Source organism: Oxyura jamaicensis, chromosome 8 (assembly GCF_011077185.1).
Source record: "Oxyura jamaicensis isolate SHBP4307 breed ruddy duck chromosome 8, BPBGC_Ojam_1.0, whole genome shotgun sequence".
NCBI lineage: Eukaryota > Metazoa > Chordata > Aves > Anseriformes > Anatidae > Oxyura > Oxyura jamaicensis.
In genome coordinates, this window is record NC_048900.1 from 11,146,529 (window position 1) to 11,167,125 (window position 20,597).

The 20,597-nt window shown below is 41.8% G+C and overlaps 1 protein-coding gene across 4 annotated transcripts in view; it reads right to left on the reverse strand.

Moving 5' to 3' along the window:
• Window positions 1-20,052, reverse strand: part of CEP350 (centrosomal protein 350) — a 71,254-nt gene extending 51,202 nt beyond the window's left edge. For 3 of the 4 annotated variants that reach the window (XM_035333769.1, XM_035333767.1, XM_035333768.1), the window contains exons 1-7: window positions 19,942-20,052; window positions 11,314-11,399; window positions 9,609-9,652; window positions 8,775-8,889; window positions 7,927-8,059; window positions 5,071-5,687; window positions 4,434-4,544 (exon numbers count right to left, since the gene is read on the reverse strand). In XM_035333769.1, coding sequence (XP_035189660.1) covers window positions 4,434-4,544; window positions 5,071-5,687; window positions 7,927-8,059; window positions 8,775-8,889; window positions 9,609-9,652; window positions 11,314-11,399; window positions 19,942-20,018 — 1,183 coding nt within the window. In that variant the 5' untranslated portion in view covers window positions 20,019-20,052. The remainder of the gene's footprint in view (window positions 1-4,433; window positions 4,545-5,070; window positions 5,688-7,926; window positions 8,060-8,774; window positions 8,890-9,608; window positions 9,653-11,313; window positions 11,400-19,941) is intronic. The other variant, XM_035333771.1, reaches the window with a different exon arrangement.
• Between the last annotated feature and the right edge of the window lie 545 nt (window positions 20,053-20,597).

Consider the following 20,597-nt stretch of genomic DNA (forward strand, 5'->3'; position numbering starts at 1 on the left):
AATCAAGTCGTTTTACCATGTTTTTACAGTTTTACATACAAAAAGGAAAATCGGACTTGGCTCAGTCACTACCCCACTGACTGCATTCCCAGCTGCTGCATGCAGAAAGCAGAGATGAGCAGAGCTCAGGAAGGACAGGCAAGCTATATATTCAGTCTCAGCAGTCCACAGCGGGCAAGATACTTCTAATCCCAGTAAAACCAGACTGTATCTAAGAAACACCATGGCCACTATTAGCATTTTTTTGCTCCTCTATCCAACATGGATCAAGATGAAGTTTTATCAATTCTATGCCAATACCAGCTTTTATAGCCTCTAATTTCAGCTGAATCTACTCTGATGAAGACCCATAGGAAGGATCAGAGACAGAACAACAGGTGATACTAAAGGGAATCTGAAGATTCTTTCTCCCCCTCTATATCCTTTCCCTACCAATTTTCCATTTATCTTTGAGCCTGACAACGAGCACAGGGAAGAGAGAATCAATGCATCAAGTACCAGAGGCCTCAGTGACTGCACTTGCAGAAATCTATTCTGTCTCCTCACCTCTCTCAGTGCCAGACAGTTCCTTCCTGATACCAGGAAACTACAAGCTGCTTCCCACTCTCTCTATTCATATTATAGCAATTTTGTTCAGTGACGCCAATTCTGAACATTGTTAAGATGGAATTATTGGAATCCTGGGATCAATATAATATCCTTCAGCCTAACTGGTAACAATACTCTGCGTGGTCTGTGCTAACATGCAAAAAAACTCATACAGAAAATAACAGTGTTTCTGCAGATATTAGAAATCTTATAGCTTATTTAAGCACTAGAGATCACGGAATAGTTAAGTGACTATACACACCCAGAAGTCCACATGCTCTAACTTTATTACAGAATTAACGCATGGATAGATAGATAATCCTAGAGGCTAAAAATACATTTATAGTACATATTATGTGCAGCTCCAGCATTTGATTACTTGGAATCAGCTATTCAACATAATCTCCTCAGGTCAGAAAGGAGACACACTCCACTACAGCTGTTCTACATATGGCATCACAACAGGCATATGGCTGAACATACACAGAGCTTGGTCCTTTGGCAGACAGAAGTCTGCAAGGAGTCTTCAACAAGTCTTCCCCACAGCATTCTCCTCAAGAAACTGCTGCTCATGGCTTGGACTGGCATACACTTCATTGGGTTAAAAACTGGCTGGATGGCTGGGCTCAAAGAGTTGCGGTGAATGGAGTCAAATCCAGTTGGAGGCCAGTCACTAGTGGAGTCCCCCAGGGCTCAGTACTGGGGCCAGTTCTCTTTAGTATCTTTATCGATGATCTGGACGAGGGGATCGAGTGCACCCTCAGTAAGTTTGCAGACAACACCAAGTTAGGTGCATGTGTCGATCTGCTCAAGGGTAGGAAGGCTCTGCAGGAAGACCTGGATAGGCTGGACCGATGGGCAGAGGCCAACGGTCTGAAGTTCAACAAGGCCAAGTGCCGGGTCCTGCACCTGGGGCACAACAACCCCAAACAGAGCTACAGGCTGGGAGATGAGTGGTTGGAGAGCTGCCTGGCAGAGGAGGACCTGGGAGTTTTAGTTGATAGTTGGCTGAATATGAGCCAGCAGTGTGCTCAGGTGGCCAAGAAGGCCAACGACATCCTGGCTTGCATAAGAAACAGCGTGGCCAGCAGGTCCAGGGAAGTGATTGTGCCCCTGTACTCGGTTCTGGTGAGGCCGCACCTCGAGTACTGCGTTCAGTTTTGGGCCCCTCACTACAAGGGCATGGAGGCACTCAAGCGAGTCCAGGGAAGGGCTATGAAGCTGGTGAAGGGTCTGGAGAACAAGTCCTACGAGGAGCGGCTGAGGGAGCCTGGGAACTGTTCAGCCTGGAGAAAAGGAGGCTCAGGTGTGACCTTATTGCACTCTAGAAGTACCTTAAAGGAGGCTGTAGCGAGGTGGGGGTTGGTCTATTCTCCCACGTGCCTGCTGACAGGACGAGGGGGAATGGGCTAAAGTTGCACCAGGGGAGGTTTAGGTTGGATATTAGGAAGAACTTTACTGAGAGGGTTGTTAGGCACTGGAATAGGCTGCCCAGGGAAGTGGTTGAGTCACCATCCCTGGAGGTCTTTAAAAGACATTTAGATGTAGAACTTAGTGATATGGTTTAGTGGAGGACTTGTTAGTGTTAGGTCAGAGGTTGGACTCTGTGATCTTGGAGGTCTCTTCCAGCCTAGACGATTCTATGATTCTGTCTTTTGAAAACACGATCCAAATGCCTGCCTTTTTAATTGGATCTCTTAACTGGACATATGAAACTTCAAAAATTCAGATTTCTATAAAGAGCTCATGAACCATTCATATTACACTTGCCAAAACTAAGAAAAAAACTAGCATAGATTAAAAGTCTTTATAAAATTTACCATGAAACACATGAGCTAATGCTGGACAGAGTATTTGCAGAATTATTTTATTGTAAAGAAGTGGCTGCCCCTTCTGAACTTTTTTCTGAATGATTGCAGAAAAAAAATCTTGGTACCTCAGTACCAGAACCTTCGTTTCAGCAAGACCGAGAAAATAATTCTCAAGCTGTACAAGCAAAACAAAACTGAAGTCTAATCATTTCCATATGAGCCACTATACTATCAGCATACAAAAAGATACCTACGGGTTTACAATAGCACTGCATTTTCCTTTAATTTTAAGTATGTTTTGATCAATGTGAAAAGATATTTCTTAACATGTAAGAAGAAAACTCTTAAGCTTCAAAACTAGAGGTTCTCAGGGGATGTTATTTGCTGCTCCCTTTTTATTCATCTGATCTCTTCCCCTTCCCCCCAGCTTAGTCAGTAAAAAGCAATTCAACCTTACAGCTCTTCACTGTAACCAGTCCAGCAAATCAAAAAGCCACTTGGGTATCCTGCTATAGATTACCTAGAGAAAAGAGCTGTCAATGTTTTTGAGTTTCCCAGAGTGAAAAATGCATAAAGATCGGGTCTTAGAGCACTAAATCTGAAAACATAAAGCATGTGTTACATCTCTGGTCTTTTAGCAGCTTAACTTTAAAGCAAATTACAGCAATTTTTACCATCTTTGTTCAGTTTTAAGCATCAAAATCCTGTGCTGCTAAATAAGCTCATTACCTAAATAAATAATTACATAAATCCTTCCTCCTGTGTATCCAATCTCCAACAACAGTATTTAATGCTTTGCAAAAGGTCATCCAGTAAAGAGGAACGAGTAACAATTTTCTAAGCTTTTAGCATTCGACACTCCTTCCCACACTTTCACATGGAATAAACGCCAGTGGTCATGGTCTGCTAATTTACCACTGCAAAGCTACACAGTCCCTTCTCCCATATTTCAATCAAGCCTTACCAAAGGCGACAAAGTTGTAGAGGGAATAAAATCTGGGTTATTTAAAAGGTTTCTTACGTCTCTATCTGTTCCACCTGTATTCACCCTTCTCAGGGGAGCTGTACTTAACACCAAAGCAGTTATCCTAATAGCCTCTGCAGAACGGAAATCTTACTTTGTTCTTGGGTCCATTCAGAGGACCCAAACACTTCAAAAGAAAGCTGGACAGAGCTGAACGTTCTGTTTTCTGGAATCCATGGAGAGCCTCTAAAAAAAAGTCTTCGTGTACAAAACTCTGGGACACAAATTTCTCCAAGAACTTCAAGATTTGGATTATTCTCATATAAAAGCACTTAAATTCTACAAGGCCAGAGATATGAAATCAACCTAATGCCATATATTCTCATCCCCGGATATAGCTGAAGACGTACCCCTTTAACGCAGGCTACCTACTTCAAACAAGCAGATCCCAGACACTTGCCACAGCAGACACCCTCCCTCTTTACCCACCTCTGCACTCCAACTAAACCACTGCTGTACTAACAATTCCCCCAGCAGCTTCAGGACTGACCATTTAACACCACACTGAAGGAAGCAGGATTCAGGCTTCAGCATACTGTATACAATCCACATATCACTTTAACGGTGTTAAAAATGGCAAAAAATGTCAGAGCTGTTCCCATGAGACAATTCAAAGGTCTCATCATAACCAAAAGAATTTTGTTTTTGTCCTTTTCAACAGGAAATTGAATTCATTCATGCAAACACATATAAAGTCACAAAATTAAACAAAAGATGCTTTACTAAAGACTTTTTTTTTTAAATTCCTGTTTCAAAGATGGCTATCACTTGATTCTTTTCAGTATTGATTTTCTATTAAAATATTTTAATTAGAAAAAGATGGAGGATTTTTCTTGTTATCATTCAACAAATTACCCCTCTTATGAAGAGAAGTACAATGTATTTAACACTCATTGTTTCTTTTTCTTGATGTTGTTTTTGTTTCCATGACTTTGTAGACTTGTGCCAAATAAATTTCTCTGTCTCTTAGAGAAGGCTATGTAGCTTAATAAATGCAGTTTGCATATCACCTGTTAACTGGAGTGCTATATCTCTATATAGCTCCCGACTAATGTGAAATTCTTCCTCATGCCAGATCTTCCCATCTGGAGTGCGAATTTTTGTTTCAGCAGGATTGAAACCTGAAAGTAAACAATTTAAGAGTTTAAAATAACTGTTTAAGATGTAAAAAAATATTTTGGGGGACAAGGGGAGTGGGAAATTCCCAAATAAGAAAAGAACTACTTGAATTTCTAATAATAAATCAAAAGAAAGCAATATACCTGTCTGCTGCCTGCTCATAGTTCAAAAACAGAAGACTGGACTTACTAAAAATGCCAAAGGCTTCCTCAGTCTATAAAATGTTACTAACATCTTGGAATGTAAAAAATGTATAAAAATAAATCCAAATAGTAATACAGCAAGGTTACTTTTTATAGTAATTTGTAAGAAGACAGGAAGAATTTTGAAGGATTTCACACTTCCATAGGTTGAGTGGCAAGAACTTCTTTGCTTTCCTGACCATATTTGTGAGCATACCATTCTATCCACTCCTGTATGGCCCAAACACAGCAGTGATTCATTTCCATGCTCTGACATTTTGCTGTACTAATTGATCTTTGCTCCTTCACCATGAATAACTAACAGGGGGATTCTGTGCCTCCATACCTTTGTATGCTGGAGCAGCAGGTGCGGCTGCCACTTTCCTGACTTTGGGAGTAACAGCATTCTCCACATTTGTGATCACTACAGGTTGCTCAGCATATCCTGAGTGTTGTGTTCTGCCACCCAGCTCTTCAGAATGCTCCCACTGCTTTCGAATCCGCTCCTTCAGCTTCTCCAACTTAGCGTCATGCTGCCGCCGTTTCAAGATTTCCAGCCTATGAGCACTAGAAGTACTCATGGTAGAAGGGGAAGACACTTTCAGTTCACTGTCCTGGGACGTGTTACTCAGAGGAGTTTTAGTGCTACACTCATCTCCTCCGGAGCCACTAGCTTTTTCCTCTTCCAATCTTGGAGGTGTGGCAGCTTTAAGAAATGCCTCATTTTGCAAAGCATCAATTGCTGATCGGTCGTTCAAATACCTAACAACAGTCTTATCTGCAGCAGCAGATGACGAGCTTTCAAAATCTCTGCTGTGTAGATCTCGTTCATCTCTATCATGTATCATATGGCCCGTTACTTCAGTTTTCCCTTCTGCTTCACTGAAGTCCAAACTAGACAGAAGTTGCTTGGCCTCCAATTGGCTGGAACCGTGATATGACAGAGAACTGTATGGATCCCTGCTGTAATAAAAGAAAGAAAAACTTCACCATCAGAAGCACAACTGTAGGACCTTCCAAGCCACCTATAAGCATGCTCATTAACTGAATGAATGACTTGTCTCCACTTTAAAGACGAGTTGTTTTAAAGTTTGAGCGTGATATATTTAATAATGCAAGTCTGACAAAAACAAAAGAAGTTTCTGTTCAAAATTTAAAGTACTTTCTGCACTCTCTGAACAGGACTATTTATATAAAATTGAAAACCTGAATTAGGGCACAAAGAAAAAAAAATCAGGAAGCAGTGACATCACCCTTTAATTAAACAAAAAAGCTTTAAATAAAAGCCAAGTGCACAACTTACGTGACAAGCCTCATTAACATATGTTCTCTAAAACAGAGCAGTGCACCCATGCACAGTTCCTTGAAAGCATGCTCATTAGTTGAGAAAACAAATAAATTGCACAAGGCCCCTGCCTCGTATTTGAGCATTAAAAAGGCAAGCCACTCACAACACCTTCAGAGTAAACTGTCAGTATTGCAACAAATGTAAATGTTACTGAGAACAGAGAAGTTCAGCAAGCTAAGTATCTCTTGGCATTTTTTGCAGTAAAAAACAAACTGTTTAATAGACTGGTGGTGCATATGCTGTTAGGACAAAAATGTATTTAATATTTTTACTGATGTGGGGCTCAAGAGGTGAGTATCCAGCATCTAAGCTATCTGGCTTGCTCCTTCAGCAGCTATATTTACAGAACTCATTTAAGCAACTCCTTAATACTGCACTCATGAAATTGTTTCTCTCCCCCTCGCTGCACGTTTTTGTCACATAGTGCAGTAAGCATTACCAATCAACGTAACTATAAAATTTGAGTGGTTTAATTGCATAGAATTTCACCAGCAAAAATAAATATTATATACACATTTTTCTAACCATTGTTTTTTTTTCCTATGCACAACTTAAGCATCTACCACAGGCTGTTGTCAGATGAGAAGCAACGTGTTAATGTAGCAGATCTGATGCTAATCCCCAAATTAATCCCTCCCTAACGCCACACAGTCTTCATACTATAAGAAAATTGTTCTTTTTCAATTTAATATAATGGCATGAGTCTACCTGCTTTCATTTTCCTGTTTTCCCTGATGTCTGTTAATTTCACTAGGTGTTTTTAAAACAAATAACTGATGTATATGAGTTATTCCAGACAGGGCACACACCAGAGTTGTTCAATTAAGAAAACTGTCCCAAGATTACACAACTGATCCAAATCAGCCTCCCACGAAAGGAGAGAAGAACAACTCACACAAGACATGAAACAGGAGACCAAAACTTAGGAGGAAGGATAACAATTATTGATAGAGATGTAGAGGAATTTACAAAAGAAAAAACACCACTACTGTTCCAACTCTATTCAGTCAGCAGCAATTTGACTTCACTGAGAGAAGACTTAGCACAAAAAAATGCCAACTATGTGTTCAAATCCATCCAAAAGGTATTACCAACCCAATCAAGCTATTCATCAGGAATAAGGCCTGCGCTTATAAAACCCAAAGAGTTGAAGAAGGCGCAGTAAAAGTCTTCTAAACTCTGATGTAATAGCAAGTTATAATCCGTTTATTTCTGCTGCAGGTTCTCTTTCTTTTTGAAAGTTTTTGAAGCATTCTGTAGTAGCTTACAGAAGCAGTACAGTACTTAACACGTAGTGAAAAACAGGCTTGCTGTATTTTCCTTCTTTCCTCACACCCCACCATGTTCTATGGCATGCAATATCCTTAGCCACTTTTCTCCTTGATCCAACTGTTCTTATTCCTTCAATGACTAGTTTTTGGGTGATGCACATAGACACACACCAAACTAAATGCACCTTTTGTACTACCTTCTTGTTCCACACTGTCCTATGGTAACACACTTGGAAACACGTGCTAAAGAACTGATGAAATAAAGTTGGAAAAGTATGAGGAAATACTCTTTTTGGTCCTTCTTACAGACCTTGTAATTTAACTTAAGAAACGTATCAGGCCACGGTTAGCTCGAATAGATGGCCCCAGTTCAACACATTTGACTTTAAATTCATTCTCTGAACAAAAAGTAAATTTGTAACATTTCTAAAAAAAATGAATAAACTTTTGTTCAACACCACATGCTGCTCATGTGGGTGGGCAAGGGAGGAAGCAGATCATTTTCTGAGTTGCATTCAAAAACATCAGAATTAAGTTAATTCTGATCTGAGCGTACTTAACTGTCAGCTGTCCCAGCACTAACCTGTATGAAGCCAATGGTTCACAAAATTCCACGTGGTTGGTTTTCTTCACATTGCTTTCAAGGGTTGTTGCTCGAAGAGGGCTGCGTGAGGACTTCTCCTTGCTTGATTTAGTTTGGCTGGAGGACCGGGAAGCTGAAGCAGAAACCAAAAAATCATCTATATATGTCGATCTCCACAAGGAGAAAACTTTCAGGGCTGAACAATTAAGCAAAGAGTTTTGGGGGGTGAGCAAGCAGCAGAACAGCATCTGAAGTACCCTTTCTCTTTCAACAATTTGATCACAGGAACTAGAAGCAAGCTAGCATGTGCCTCAAGCAATGATATTTAAAGAGAGAAAATAATTCTTAAACATTAATTAGAAATAATTAAACCTATGGATGCTGACTGTGCTGCCACTAGAGGTCGGTCTGCTGCACGCACTGTAGAAAAAAACAGCATTACCAAGATGTTCTAAAAAGTTGATTTTAAAACAAAATAAAGTAACAGATCAGTATTTGTTCAGGGTGTAAGAGCTGACAAACACTCACAATATAAACAGCTTCTCCAGTGTAAACATAGGCATATACAACAGTTATTCAAAAACCTTCACAAAGTATCAGGATGCAACAAGCGCTCACAGCAATGGGCAAGTCCTGTCACTCCCCACAGCCAGATGACTAGGTTAACACACCTCCTTTCCCAAGCTAAGAAAACATGAGTTTCTCCTGGGCAATTAGTGTTTCATCAGTAAAGATTGTAAGCAGGAGACAACTTGGGTGCATGAAGGAAGGGAAAAAAATAAAACAATTCTTCCCAGAATGCAGTGGCTTTACCCTGCCTTGCATGCTATATCCTAAATAATACATACCCTTTCTGCTTATTTTCCTGCTTGCGCTAGCAGAGGGCTTCTTGGCATCCATGATAGAATCAAACACAGCTGTGCTGATGGGAGCTATTTCCAACTTGTTCTCTATATGGCGTAGCTAGAATTTGAAGATAATACATGGAAGAATATTGTTTTCAATTTTTAAACCACAAGTATTTTCTCCTAATGTGACAATTTTTTCCTCATTTTTCATAAATTTTTCAAGCAAAAGCAACTTCACAATGCTCATCCTGAAAAACTGGCCTTATGACCAGAAACTGTAAGATTATTAAGACTTATTTAAAAAAGATTATACTAGGTTTTGCTGCATAGTTTTGTTTCCATAAGTAAGCTGTTGTGAAGAAATTAATAACAACATGCCATTCAGAGTCTTAACACAGTGTCAATGAAGTATTAAATCCACTTGGAATACGTACTATAATGCTCTTTTCAAAAAGAGAGCATGATACAGGATTTCACAAGCAAAATCCCAAACTGATGCTCAGCTATTTAAACTGACAAGGCTCTGGAAAAGAGCTGAATTACCCCCAAACTCAAGCTGTTTGGCTTTACTGAAGTCAGTTTCTTAAAGTAATACTACACTTGAGACTTAGCAGGTAGCACCATACTGAAGACTAAGCTTGCTGTGGCAAAAATTTCTTCTATTGCCTGTGGAAAACGTGTTCCAAAATCCAGGACTGTTCAACATGCACGTACTCCAACCACACGCTCAATTTTCAACTCGTCTAAAAGCAAATCACTGAGTAAAATAATATTTAGTTAAAGCTATTGCTTAAGCTGATTTGAAAAGAGGTAAAAAAAAGAATAAATACTTACAGCAGCCTTAGTCTGAGAAAAAGTAATCCATGCTGCAGGTGGATTGTGGAGAGCAGAAACAAATAAATAGATTTCTTATTAGTAAATGGAAAATTATGAAAGAAAATGTTGCTTCAAAACAATTTTCCTTGGCTCACTAATCAAGTTCTTTAAATGACTCAATTCTAGCCTGTCACTATCCTCAGTGAGAGGCTGTTATCAGTCAAGATTCATCTTAACAAAGCAATAAAGTATTTAATGTCAAATGTAATGAGTTCACCAGGTTAGGTTGAATGCATTATTATACTTGGAACCAAATCTACCACTCATTATAGAAGATGTTTAAAAGATAACGTAAAGACAGTTATCTACCCCAACACAAATAACCTATAGTGTAATAGGAAAATGTAAGGTAACTACTTTTTTGTTGTTGTTTTGGTTTTGGTTTTTGTTTCTCTCCCGTCCTTTCTTCTCCAGTCAACTGAGCATGAATACATGGTCAATGAAAGACTACTCAAAAAACAAGCTTTGAACTCGTGAATTTTGAATAGTAACCCGTTTGAACTCTACACCCTACAAACAAAAAAGAAGTAATACTTGTGAAGAGCAGACAGGAGGCACTAATCAACTTTCAACCTTAATAGACAGCATGAGCTCTACGCACAACCGAGGTCAGTAGGATACAGTAGTACTTTCCTCTAAAAATAATTATGTCTTCAGTTCCCTTCTTTCTTTCAAGAAAAATAAAAAATCTAATGTGCAAAACCTTAATGTGGATAGGAGCCATGGAGGACAGTAGTATTAGAAAGTTAAAAAATAAAAAGTAAGAGTCTCCTTACAGTAAAAAAAACAAACCAAAACAAAACAAACAACTGACACTTTCATTTCAGGTAAGATGCAACAACATCAAGGAATAAGGATAAGGAATTAGCACAGAAAAGACTTTGCTTTGTCCTTGAAAGACAGTGCTTCATGTCTACAGGACACCTCAGTCTAACAACGTATGTAATTTGAAAAGAAACTGAAGCTATCTCAAGAGACAATCAACAATAACATCCTCTCACAGATAAAATACTCATCTGTTTCTACTTGTAAAATAATTTCTGGCATTCAGTTTTGTCATAGTGGCGATCATATGCTTGATCTTGAACCACAGACTTAACATGTGACTCAGCTGCTCTCCCATACAAGAACTTTCTTCCTCTTACGGATGGCAGCATACTCACCCTCTCCCTAAATTACAGGCTAATCATGACAGTAAAAAGCTAACTGGATTCCTCCAACTCAGGGTGATGTAAGCACTGCCAGTCATCTTAGTGGTGATGTACTGCTGCTTTTCAACAGCCTCAGCTCTTTACCACTTTGGAACTGAGCAAGAGAATCAGGAGTGGCTGCCTCTCAGGCACTTCTTTCGAGAGACTACTGTTCCCAATTTATGTTCCTGCACTGTTCCCCCTCTACAACAGTCAAAAAAATATCTGTCTGTGCTATCTTGGCAACTATACCACAGGCTGGCAATTCCTACTGCAGATCAGCAAATACTCTGCAGATCAGAGTACAAAACTGCTACCTCTGCAGAAAGGAAGCCGTGAGCCGTGTAACACATGGCCTTAGCTTCCAAACTGAGGCAGAAGAATGCTGTCTATAAAAACTCCACAACATTTGAAAGCAGTCACAATAAAACGTGTTTTAGAATAAAGCAATGAAACAAAATAAAAATCCCTACCTCTGGTAGAATCCTTGGCTCGGTTATGCCTTGGACTTCGTAGAGGCACCTCATTTGATTTATTGGTCCACATCATGTCAATTTCTCTAAAAAAAAATATTCACATAAAAATCAAAGGTCATATGCTAAAGATCATATGATCTCAATCACTAGGATGGATATTCACTTTATACAATTTCAAACCTGCATCATGAACAAAGTCAGAAATTTGGTAGCAAACTACAAATCTGTTTATGCCCTGCAGTTGTTCAGAAACCACGTGATTCTCTAGATAAAGCGGGTTTTGCTTTTGTTTTCTTTATTTGTTGCAAATAAGAGTAAACTTCCTAAAAAAAACAGAGGACATTCAATTCATACCACAGCAGTAAGTATTCCCGCAAAGCCAACAGAAGATGACCATGCTGAAATACTGCACTTGAAGGGGAAACAGAGGCAATACAGCTTGAACCCATAAAGGTTTGAGGAGAATACTCAGTTGTGCCAATGCCAGATGAGTGTATCACTTGTCCCTGTTCAAGACAGAACAGAACCCCACAGCAGGACACTACAACCAGCAAAAGAAAAGGCAGGTAATTTATGGAATTAGTTATTTCTTATTGTTTTCATTGCAAAAGATGGCAGATTTTGCTTTTAGAACAGGTGCTGCAGAGCTTGTTCATGCAGACCCACAGTGTGGAGCCTCACGTCACTCATGCTGCAAAGGCCCTGGCCCTGGAAATGATCTTAGTTATCTTCTCCACCACTGGAGCAAAGAAGTGTTGTGCTAGAGAAGTGGAAAGCGAGCATTAATAAAAGTGCAGGAATTTTCCATAAAGAACCAAGTTTGAGAGCTGCTGCACATTATCAGGTTTCTGGCCCAAACAGAAATGTGACAAAACCCACCTGATACGTAAGTTTAGCATAAGAACTTCTCAACAAGCAACCATTTCTTAAGTAATGGCTTGGGATTTACTCTTATCCTTTCAATTGCCAATATATTTAAGAAAACTTATCCGGGACTAGAACTGTCCTCCTTATTATAAACACACAACCCTATATAGCCTGTTATGCCCTGTGAATGCAGTATTGTAATATACTCTAGGTATTCCTAAACTCTTCAAGGAAAGTGCCAGATTTATTAAAAATGTGTGAGAAATTATTCATTGTACCTTTCAGCCTGACACTGAGAAAAGGCTGCCAGCCTATTGCCCGTGCTAAGCAGAGCACAAGCCAGGCTGAAGCAGCAAACCCGCCTTGTGAACACCTCAGTGCTGCTGATCGCTCCCAGCTCTGTGCTGATGCTCAGCAGCACTGCTGCAGTGCCTCAGCTCAGAACACTGTGCTGCTCTATAAAAGGCTCCTCAGCTTCTTACTGTAAAAGCCAGGGAGTGATCACATAGCACCCTGCTGTATTTTCCTAACAAATACCTGCAGTGCCAGCCCCAGGTCTGGGATCGGCCTCGCGCTGGTTTCAGCGCAGCCTGCTGAGCTCCACCAAGCTGCTTTGCTCAACTCAGGTTGCTGCTGTTTGGGGGGGAAGATGGAAAAAAAAACAACAACAACAACAAAAAAAAAAAACATCGAACTGAGCACTCCGGAGCTGTCTACAGTTTCAGGAAGCCAACGCTGCAGTCGTTTTCATACGCAACGTAATTCATAACTATAAAGGTCTTTATGTCCCTCTCTCCTCCTCTGCAGGGGAGAATTTATTAACTTTTTAAGATCTACCTACAAACGATGTCGGTTCTCACCACCTGAATTGCTAAAGATTAATAAAATAACTTCTTTCTACAGAAGTACTCGTCTAAATGAATGCCCTGCCCCTGCCAGAAGTTAAACGAGCCAGCAGGCACTTCAATGCTACCAAGAGTACAGCCAGGGGGCAGAGGAGAAAAAAAAGTAAATCAAGATACAGTTGCCAATCTATTTATAGGATTTACATGCCATGTAGCAGACCAGTTAAACACTGAAATGCTCTGAAATTAATACTGACCATAGAATAATACTAGGAAGTTTAAACTATTTTTGAAAACACATCGTACATCAACAAAAAAAATGTCACATGAGCAACTTTAAGAATAAACACATTGTAAAAATTGCATTCTGAAACGACTGCTTCAAAAATATACATATTTTTTTCTAAACTGAATGATCCAACATCATCTAACACGCAACTTAAAAGAAGGAGGGTGGGGGTTGGACAAAAAGAAGCTCAACAACTGAAATTCCAAAGAACCTGTGGAAGCCAAAGGTTATCTGCAGGCTGGATAAGGCCACGAGGATCTGAAGGGTTTGTGACCAAAGGTAGGAGACCGCAGATTCAGCAAACCTGATCTGGTTATCTGACTGCTCCCTGGTAGATGCTGCCTGCCTGCCCAGGTTCATTGCATGCTGCTTTGCCCAGCCTGGTCGAGTGAGCGGCGAAGGTGCAAACCCCACTGTGCTCGGACATTTCAAGCCTACACCACGGGCCCCTCTTCTCTTTACTCATTTGTCCACAGCAGATAATCCTACACGTAAGGAGGTGCAGCAGAACTGCTGCAGATGAGCACGTTAAGTGGGAACCGGCAAGAAAAGGCTATAATCTGAACTCCTGCAAGAAAAAATAAAATAAAAATCACCGCTCTCTTCCACAAAGGCAGTTCCTATGGGAAGCCAAACTGAAGACTGATGGACCAGAAAGGGCATGAGATGACACCAGAAAGGAAGAAACAGTAACGAAGAGAAGTACACGGGGGGAAAAAAAAAAAAAAAAAAAAAAAAAGAGAAGAAAAAAAAGAATTCTATTTACTACACATACCAAGGATGGTATTGAACAGCAGAAACAGCAGGTAACAAAATAACAAGTCAATATAGTAAGAGAGTAGCATTTGTGAAATGAAAGGGCGATGTGAGAATAAGATATGCTTAACAAAGGTTCTCAAAAATGTCAAGAGACCAGGACTAGGAAAAGAGGCAGGAAAGCAGGATGTAAAAAAATGAGAAAGAATGGAGAAAAAGACAGGTATGACAGAGAAATGGAACAAACTTGTGAAGAACTAGCAGAGAGCAGCAAAAAGGAAGAAAAGGAACTGGCACAGTGGTCTCATTGTACAGTTTTTCAAGTATCCTCAGAAAAATTTTTTTTTTCTTGGTAGCACAACCTCGAGCAAAAGAAAGAGGAAATTCAGAAGTCATGACACCGAAATAAGGAAACAGGAGAGGAAACTGAATCATATGGATTCAGAGAAGGCAGAGACTGTGACCAGGAGGTTGGTCACAGTTTTTGTTAGCATTTAGTGGTTATGTGGAACGCCAAAAAAAAGCACCGTGTGCAGGGGGAACACTGCTCCTCAGGACTCTGTGTCTTATTACAACACAAGGGATGCCAAATTAAAACAAATCACACAAAAGGAAAAGATGAAGTTTTGCTAAGGGTAGGGAAAGAAAGAAATTATTAATATTGACTTCTGAGGGATGTTCTTAAATGTTTAAGCCCGTTAAAAGTGTTTTTGTTACAGCCTGGGAATACACGAGGCCAGCACTCGACGCAGGTTAAGCCACCACAAAGCCGTGGTGCCGATAGAAAAGCCGCCTGCCTTTCCTCATCCCTTGCTCTTTCTTACCTTGTTCAGGCAGAAAGTTGATGGGGTTCTGTGGTAAAGTGAAGTCGACTGGTAAGGACTGGAAGTAGCTTTTTGGTTCTTTTTCGCTGTTTGAGCTGTGTTGCACCACAGGCTCCATCCTCAGGCAAGCAGAAGGAGAGGAAAGGAAGCCTTGGGGAACATGATCAATACCCCGGTCCCGTACTGGTGTGTGACACACAGCGTAACCTGCACCCATCACCCAAGGGCAAAGGCTTGAAGCTGCTATTGCCTCTCCCTCGAGGAGAGGGAGCGGGGCTGGTGGCACTGCCACCACCTCCTCCTCGCTGTGGAGACACCACTGGAGCTCAAGTGCACGTGGGGAGGCCACGCAGCCAGCTCCAGCGTGTCCCACCACACGTGAGCCTCACACAGCGCCCACCACATAGCCACAAGGAAAATGCACGCAGACACAAAGGCGTTAGGGACATTTTTCCTGTTGGCAAAGTATTTTAAATTTTCCATTACAAATAATGGCAAGCTGACTTCAGAATCCCAAAGCCCCTCTCGAAGTCCAGCCAGCTGTGGATTGCTGGTAGTAACAGACGGGCACAGGTGGACACGCATGGTCAGACCCCGCTTTGCTGAGCCAGCCTGCTGAAAGGGAGGGAATTTCTATTTAAAGATGCCAGAAACACTTTCCACGTCTCCTTAAATACCGCAGAAAACAGTTTCTAGTGACGTGCTGGAGTCTGCAATACAAATACCTTTTCCTACTCATTTTTCTGAGCTTTCACCATATTGCCTTACCCCAAATAAACAACAGCTCAAAATAGCCATACTACTTTGTTCTAAGACTTGGTTATTCTCTTATCAAATTAACATTAAAAAAAAAAAAAAAAGCCTCAATATATGTAGAGGAAACTCTCTCAAGGCAAAATTTGATGCTGGTGATCTACTGACCTTCCTTGGGACTGGGGACAAGTTCCAGTGCAACAATCTACTAATAAAATTTGTGTAACAAACAAACAGCTATAACAAACTACAGCCTGCTCTGCACAACCAGCCGGGTCCTCCCCCTGCCTTCTCTCAGTGCTCATTTATTATATAAGCCTTCAAATGAAACACATTTCAGGGGCTGTGGCTCTAAAAGGATGTTAATAATTCAATGCCCAAGTCCAACCCCAACTGGCCAACGCTTCACAAAAACAAACTGCATCTCAGCACTTCCTCACTGTACCACCTCTGAGCTTGCAACTTCTGCTTCACTCCTCCCAAATGACTTCAGCCCGAAAGTTGGGGACTTTTCTTCTCGGGATTTTTCAGTTGTGCCAAACTACACAGTCAATGGGTTCACACCATCCAGGGTGGCTGTTCAGGTGGTTCTGCTTGGTATTTGATCTGCCCTGCTGCTGGTATTACCCAACTCAGGAATATTTTACTGGTCCAGACTGCACCGCACGCCATGAGTGAGGGCACGTAGAACGATAGCAATTACTTGAAGTCGATGCAAGACAACACTGACAATAACCAACACTGCCCAAGGAGATTGCAAATGTTAGCTGCTCAAGTAAACATTTAAAGTAAAATTTTATAAAACACTCCGTATTTTGGCTTGCAGTGCGAACAGTAAAACACATTCTGCTTCTTCCAGCTTTGGAACATACTGATTAAAAACAACACCCCAGAAGATTTTAAAAGCTATGTATATGTGACATTTGATCTGTCTTAAGCTAGAAAAACGTTTAAACATTTAAAAAGCTTTTAGGGATATTAAAGCCATTGTAAAGAAGAGCACAGTCAAGATGCAACACACATTTGCAGGCAGAAAAGCAGCAACAAATGCCAAAGCAGATGTCACTACCTCTAACCATTAACCAGTAAGATAAAAACGATATCAACAGTCCCACATCCATCAAACACCAGAAAATACCAGAAAAATAGGAACATGTTGCATGAGCTCTAAGACAAAACCACTGACATCAGCCAGATACTAAATCTGCATCCAAACTACACTGAAGATTCCTCTATAAATGAAACATTTCTGAACGGTTCTGCCCAAGTATAAGCTGAGGATGGTATTTACAACAGACTTCTGCTGGGAGAAGATACGGCAGCTTGCAAAAGCATCCCTGCTTCATCACAGACGATGTAAAAGCAGAGGCTGGAAGTAAAAAATGGTTCAGTAGTTTAACCAAAAATAAAATGCACTGTACGTCTTACTCTGCTGCATCACGTGCTAGGAGGTGCTCTGAGGAAATCTATTGAAACGAATGTTGTGACAGCTAGCGTAACTTGATTCATTGTTCGTGAAGAAATCGGAGTACAAAGGCACAGACAATGCACCATTTATTAAGGAGATGCACACAAGGGTTTGCCTATCCATTCAGGAGTTCTACATTTATGACAGAGGAGGAAAGAAGCAACACATGCTACTTTCAAGAACGATAAAACCCTCCTGCACTTGTTGCCTTAGCCTTAATACAAGTTCAGTCATTCCATCTCCAGTGACTGTACATTGCAAATTGGAAAATTCTCACTCCATGCAGCCCAGAATAAATCCATTCAGCAGAATAAGCTCAACTTCTTCAACAAGCCCTGCCTTCAAAAGGCCAGCGTCCTGTAGCCTTTATGCCACAAGGAACACTCCACCAAGACAGTGTTAGACTTTATAGGCAACTCCTTTGGCTGAGTACAACAACCAAACCTGTCAATATTGAGAGTGTACAACACGACTTGCAATCTTCAACAATACCAAGGACCCGTGAGCAGAGCAGCAACTTCATCTGCGGCTCTGTCAGCTGCAGATCGATCACTGTGTTTCTCAGCGCATCACTAAAGTGCATGAAAACTTCAGGGAAAGTCACTTTGCTCTGAAGCTGCATTCAGAAGCACAATGTCTCAGTAACAACATTTCAGAGGTCAAAAATAACAACACCAAAGCAAACAAACAGCAAACTCAAAGTAAACAAAAACAAAACAAAACAAAAACACAACCAAACAGCTACACACCGACTGAAGAGTGGCCACCAGCACACTGCCTCTGACCTGGCAATGCAATGACTGGCACTAGGGCTCTGCTGAGATGACTTTTTCTTGAACTCACTAAAAAAAAAAAAAAAAATCCTATTTATTATTCCAATTTAAATATCCGATTTAAATAATTACTATTCCATCCCATGAAATGCTTTAAGGGCCTGAACACTAAATCCAGATTTTTCTGTTTTGGTGTGACAATTCCACCTGCTGTATTTTCCTACCAGCAAACATAACACATCACATTCATATAAGCAGGAAATGTCAGAGGAAAAGGTATGTTTTTTTTTTTTTGTTCTAAACTTGGGCACCTTTTTGCCATGGATCACACTTTGTGTGAAATCTTGGCCTCAGTGAGCCTGTTCTTACAGAGCTGAAACACAGGCAGAATCTGTTAGCATCTGTTTCAATTGACTCCTTTAATTGATTTGTTATTTTATTTGCTCTATTCTTTCTGCAGTATATTGACAAAGGTTTCAGATGTACGCATACACGTAATTTTATCCTCGACAGAGTCGTCCATTAAAGTCTATTACATCATTAGAACAATGATACACAGATCTTCCACGCACTTACGTCTACAGATAAATATTACATTCATTCTGATCCAGCCTAATATAGCAACTGAACCAGGAAAGTTCTCTCCCTACTCTCAACTTCTGTTATCAGAATTCTACCACTATTTCTTCTCATTAATACAGCGTATACTGGTTTATACAGCACAAGTTGCATTAGCCTCGGTACACCAGCAGCAGATTTTAAACAACACTGTACTGATTAAAAAAAAAGTCGTCTTAGTCCTTCTATGAATTTATAAGGTGAAATTGGGCAAGTTTAGCAACCTGACAATGATGAAGGATAACACTTATTCCTCCCTAGCAATCCTGCCTCTCCTCTGTGATAGATGCAATGCTCATCTGACTGCATGCTGAGCCAGTTCAACTCACTAACCCAACAGAAAAATATTCGCTTTTTTGTTGTTGTTGGGTTGGTTTTCTACCAGCTCAGCAAACTGAAGCAGTTTGCTGCAGGGTCGATGCCAGCACAGCTTAAGTGGGGAAAGAGAAGCAGCAGCAAAACATTATGCTCGCACACCTTACACTGCGCAGCTTTGCTTAACTGCCATGGACACAGTACTTTAAAAGAGAGATCTTTGTGCACCAACACTTCAACCAGTACCAAACGTGTCTGACTTCAAAGATGTCAGCAGGACTACAGCCCCAGCTGACCACCCAAAATCAAGCAGACTAATCACGTCAGTGTCTTTACCTTCCGATGCCTGATACAACATACATGTCTTGGCAGAAACCCGCAGTTTACTTCACAAAGGATAATTACATGATAGTGGCACATGTCACTGACAAAGTTATTCCAAGACTTGAAAGACGCTTCCCACATTAGGGCTGTTTATATCGCTAAAGCCTTCCCTGCGTTCCAGCAACAAAATAGAGCTATGCAATAGCTTCGTAAAACAAATATGTGCAGACAAAATGATTTATAATTTATAAACCATGTTTCTTCCAGTTCCCACCACACCTAGCCTAGGGAGCGTACCACAAGATCTAATCCAATCAGCAGTAAAGTTTCCACAGTACCCGGGCCCGGTGCAGAAATGTGTCATACTATAGAAATTACGTTGCTGCATTTAGTGGATGCAGCATAGCTTTGTTTAAGGTAGCGTCACTTGCAGAAACCGAAGCCTTCAACAGTTTACAGTGTTAGCATGGCCACACCCTCTGTTTTATTTAATTAGCCGAAGCATTACCTAATGAAACTGTTGTAGCAATCAGAACTACGTGGAACAGTGAGCAGTTTGTATAACCGAGCCTGGACGGGCTGACAGCACGCTGAGCTCACCAGCTACCCACCCAGCGCCCCACCGGCCGCAGCTTCCCATGCGTTTGGGCCACACTTTTGGTGGCAGCGGGCTCTCGAGCCAGCCTTCAAGCCTGTACACTCTGCAGCCCCGCGAAGGAGTTTCAGATGACCAAAGCACAGCGCTGCCTGGTCGAGCTGTCAAATTTCAGCCCCGAGACGCCGGGGAGTTCACCTGTTCCGCTTGGAAACCTCGGCGAGCGGGCACGCAGCGTGCCAGGAGACGCCTGGTTGCTGAGATACAGCTTTCATCCTAAGGCAGGCAGCAACCAACTGCTCCCAGCGTCTGCATCAACAGGAGGCATCACATCGCAGCAAACCCCATCCGGGGGGGAAAATAAAAAATAATAAAATAAAGAGCCGCAGTCACACTAGTCTAGAACGCTTGATGCTAACGAATGGCACGAGTAAAGGCAGAAGGCGCTCTGGGCGGCAGGGAGGTAGCGGGCAGAGCCTTTCGGCGCTGTTCTCCCGCAGCCCTGCCTGAACGGTTCGGTTGCCAAGTGGCTGCCACGGGCCCGGCACGGCCCGGAAGCACCGGGGGCACCGGGTGCGGGCCCGACGAGCGGCTGAGGTAGGCGGCGAGCCCGGCTCGGGGCACGAAGCGGCTCCGGGCGGTTCTCCCAGCGAAGGGAAAGGCACCGAGGAACCCCCCGCCCGCTCCCCCCACCAAACGAAGCAGAAATAAAGCGGACAGACCCGGCGGGGAGCCAGAGGAGCCAGCGGAGGCCGAGCGCGGTGACAGCCGGCAGGGCCGGCAGCCCAGCCCGGCCCGGCCCGGCCCGCAGAGCCCCGCCGGCCCGGCCCGGCCCCCGCCGCCGGCCCCGCCCC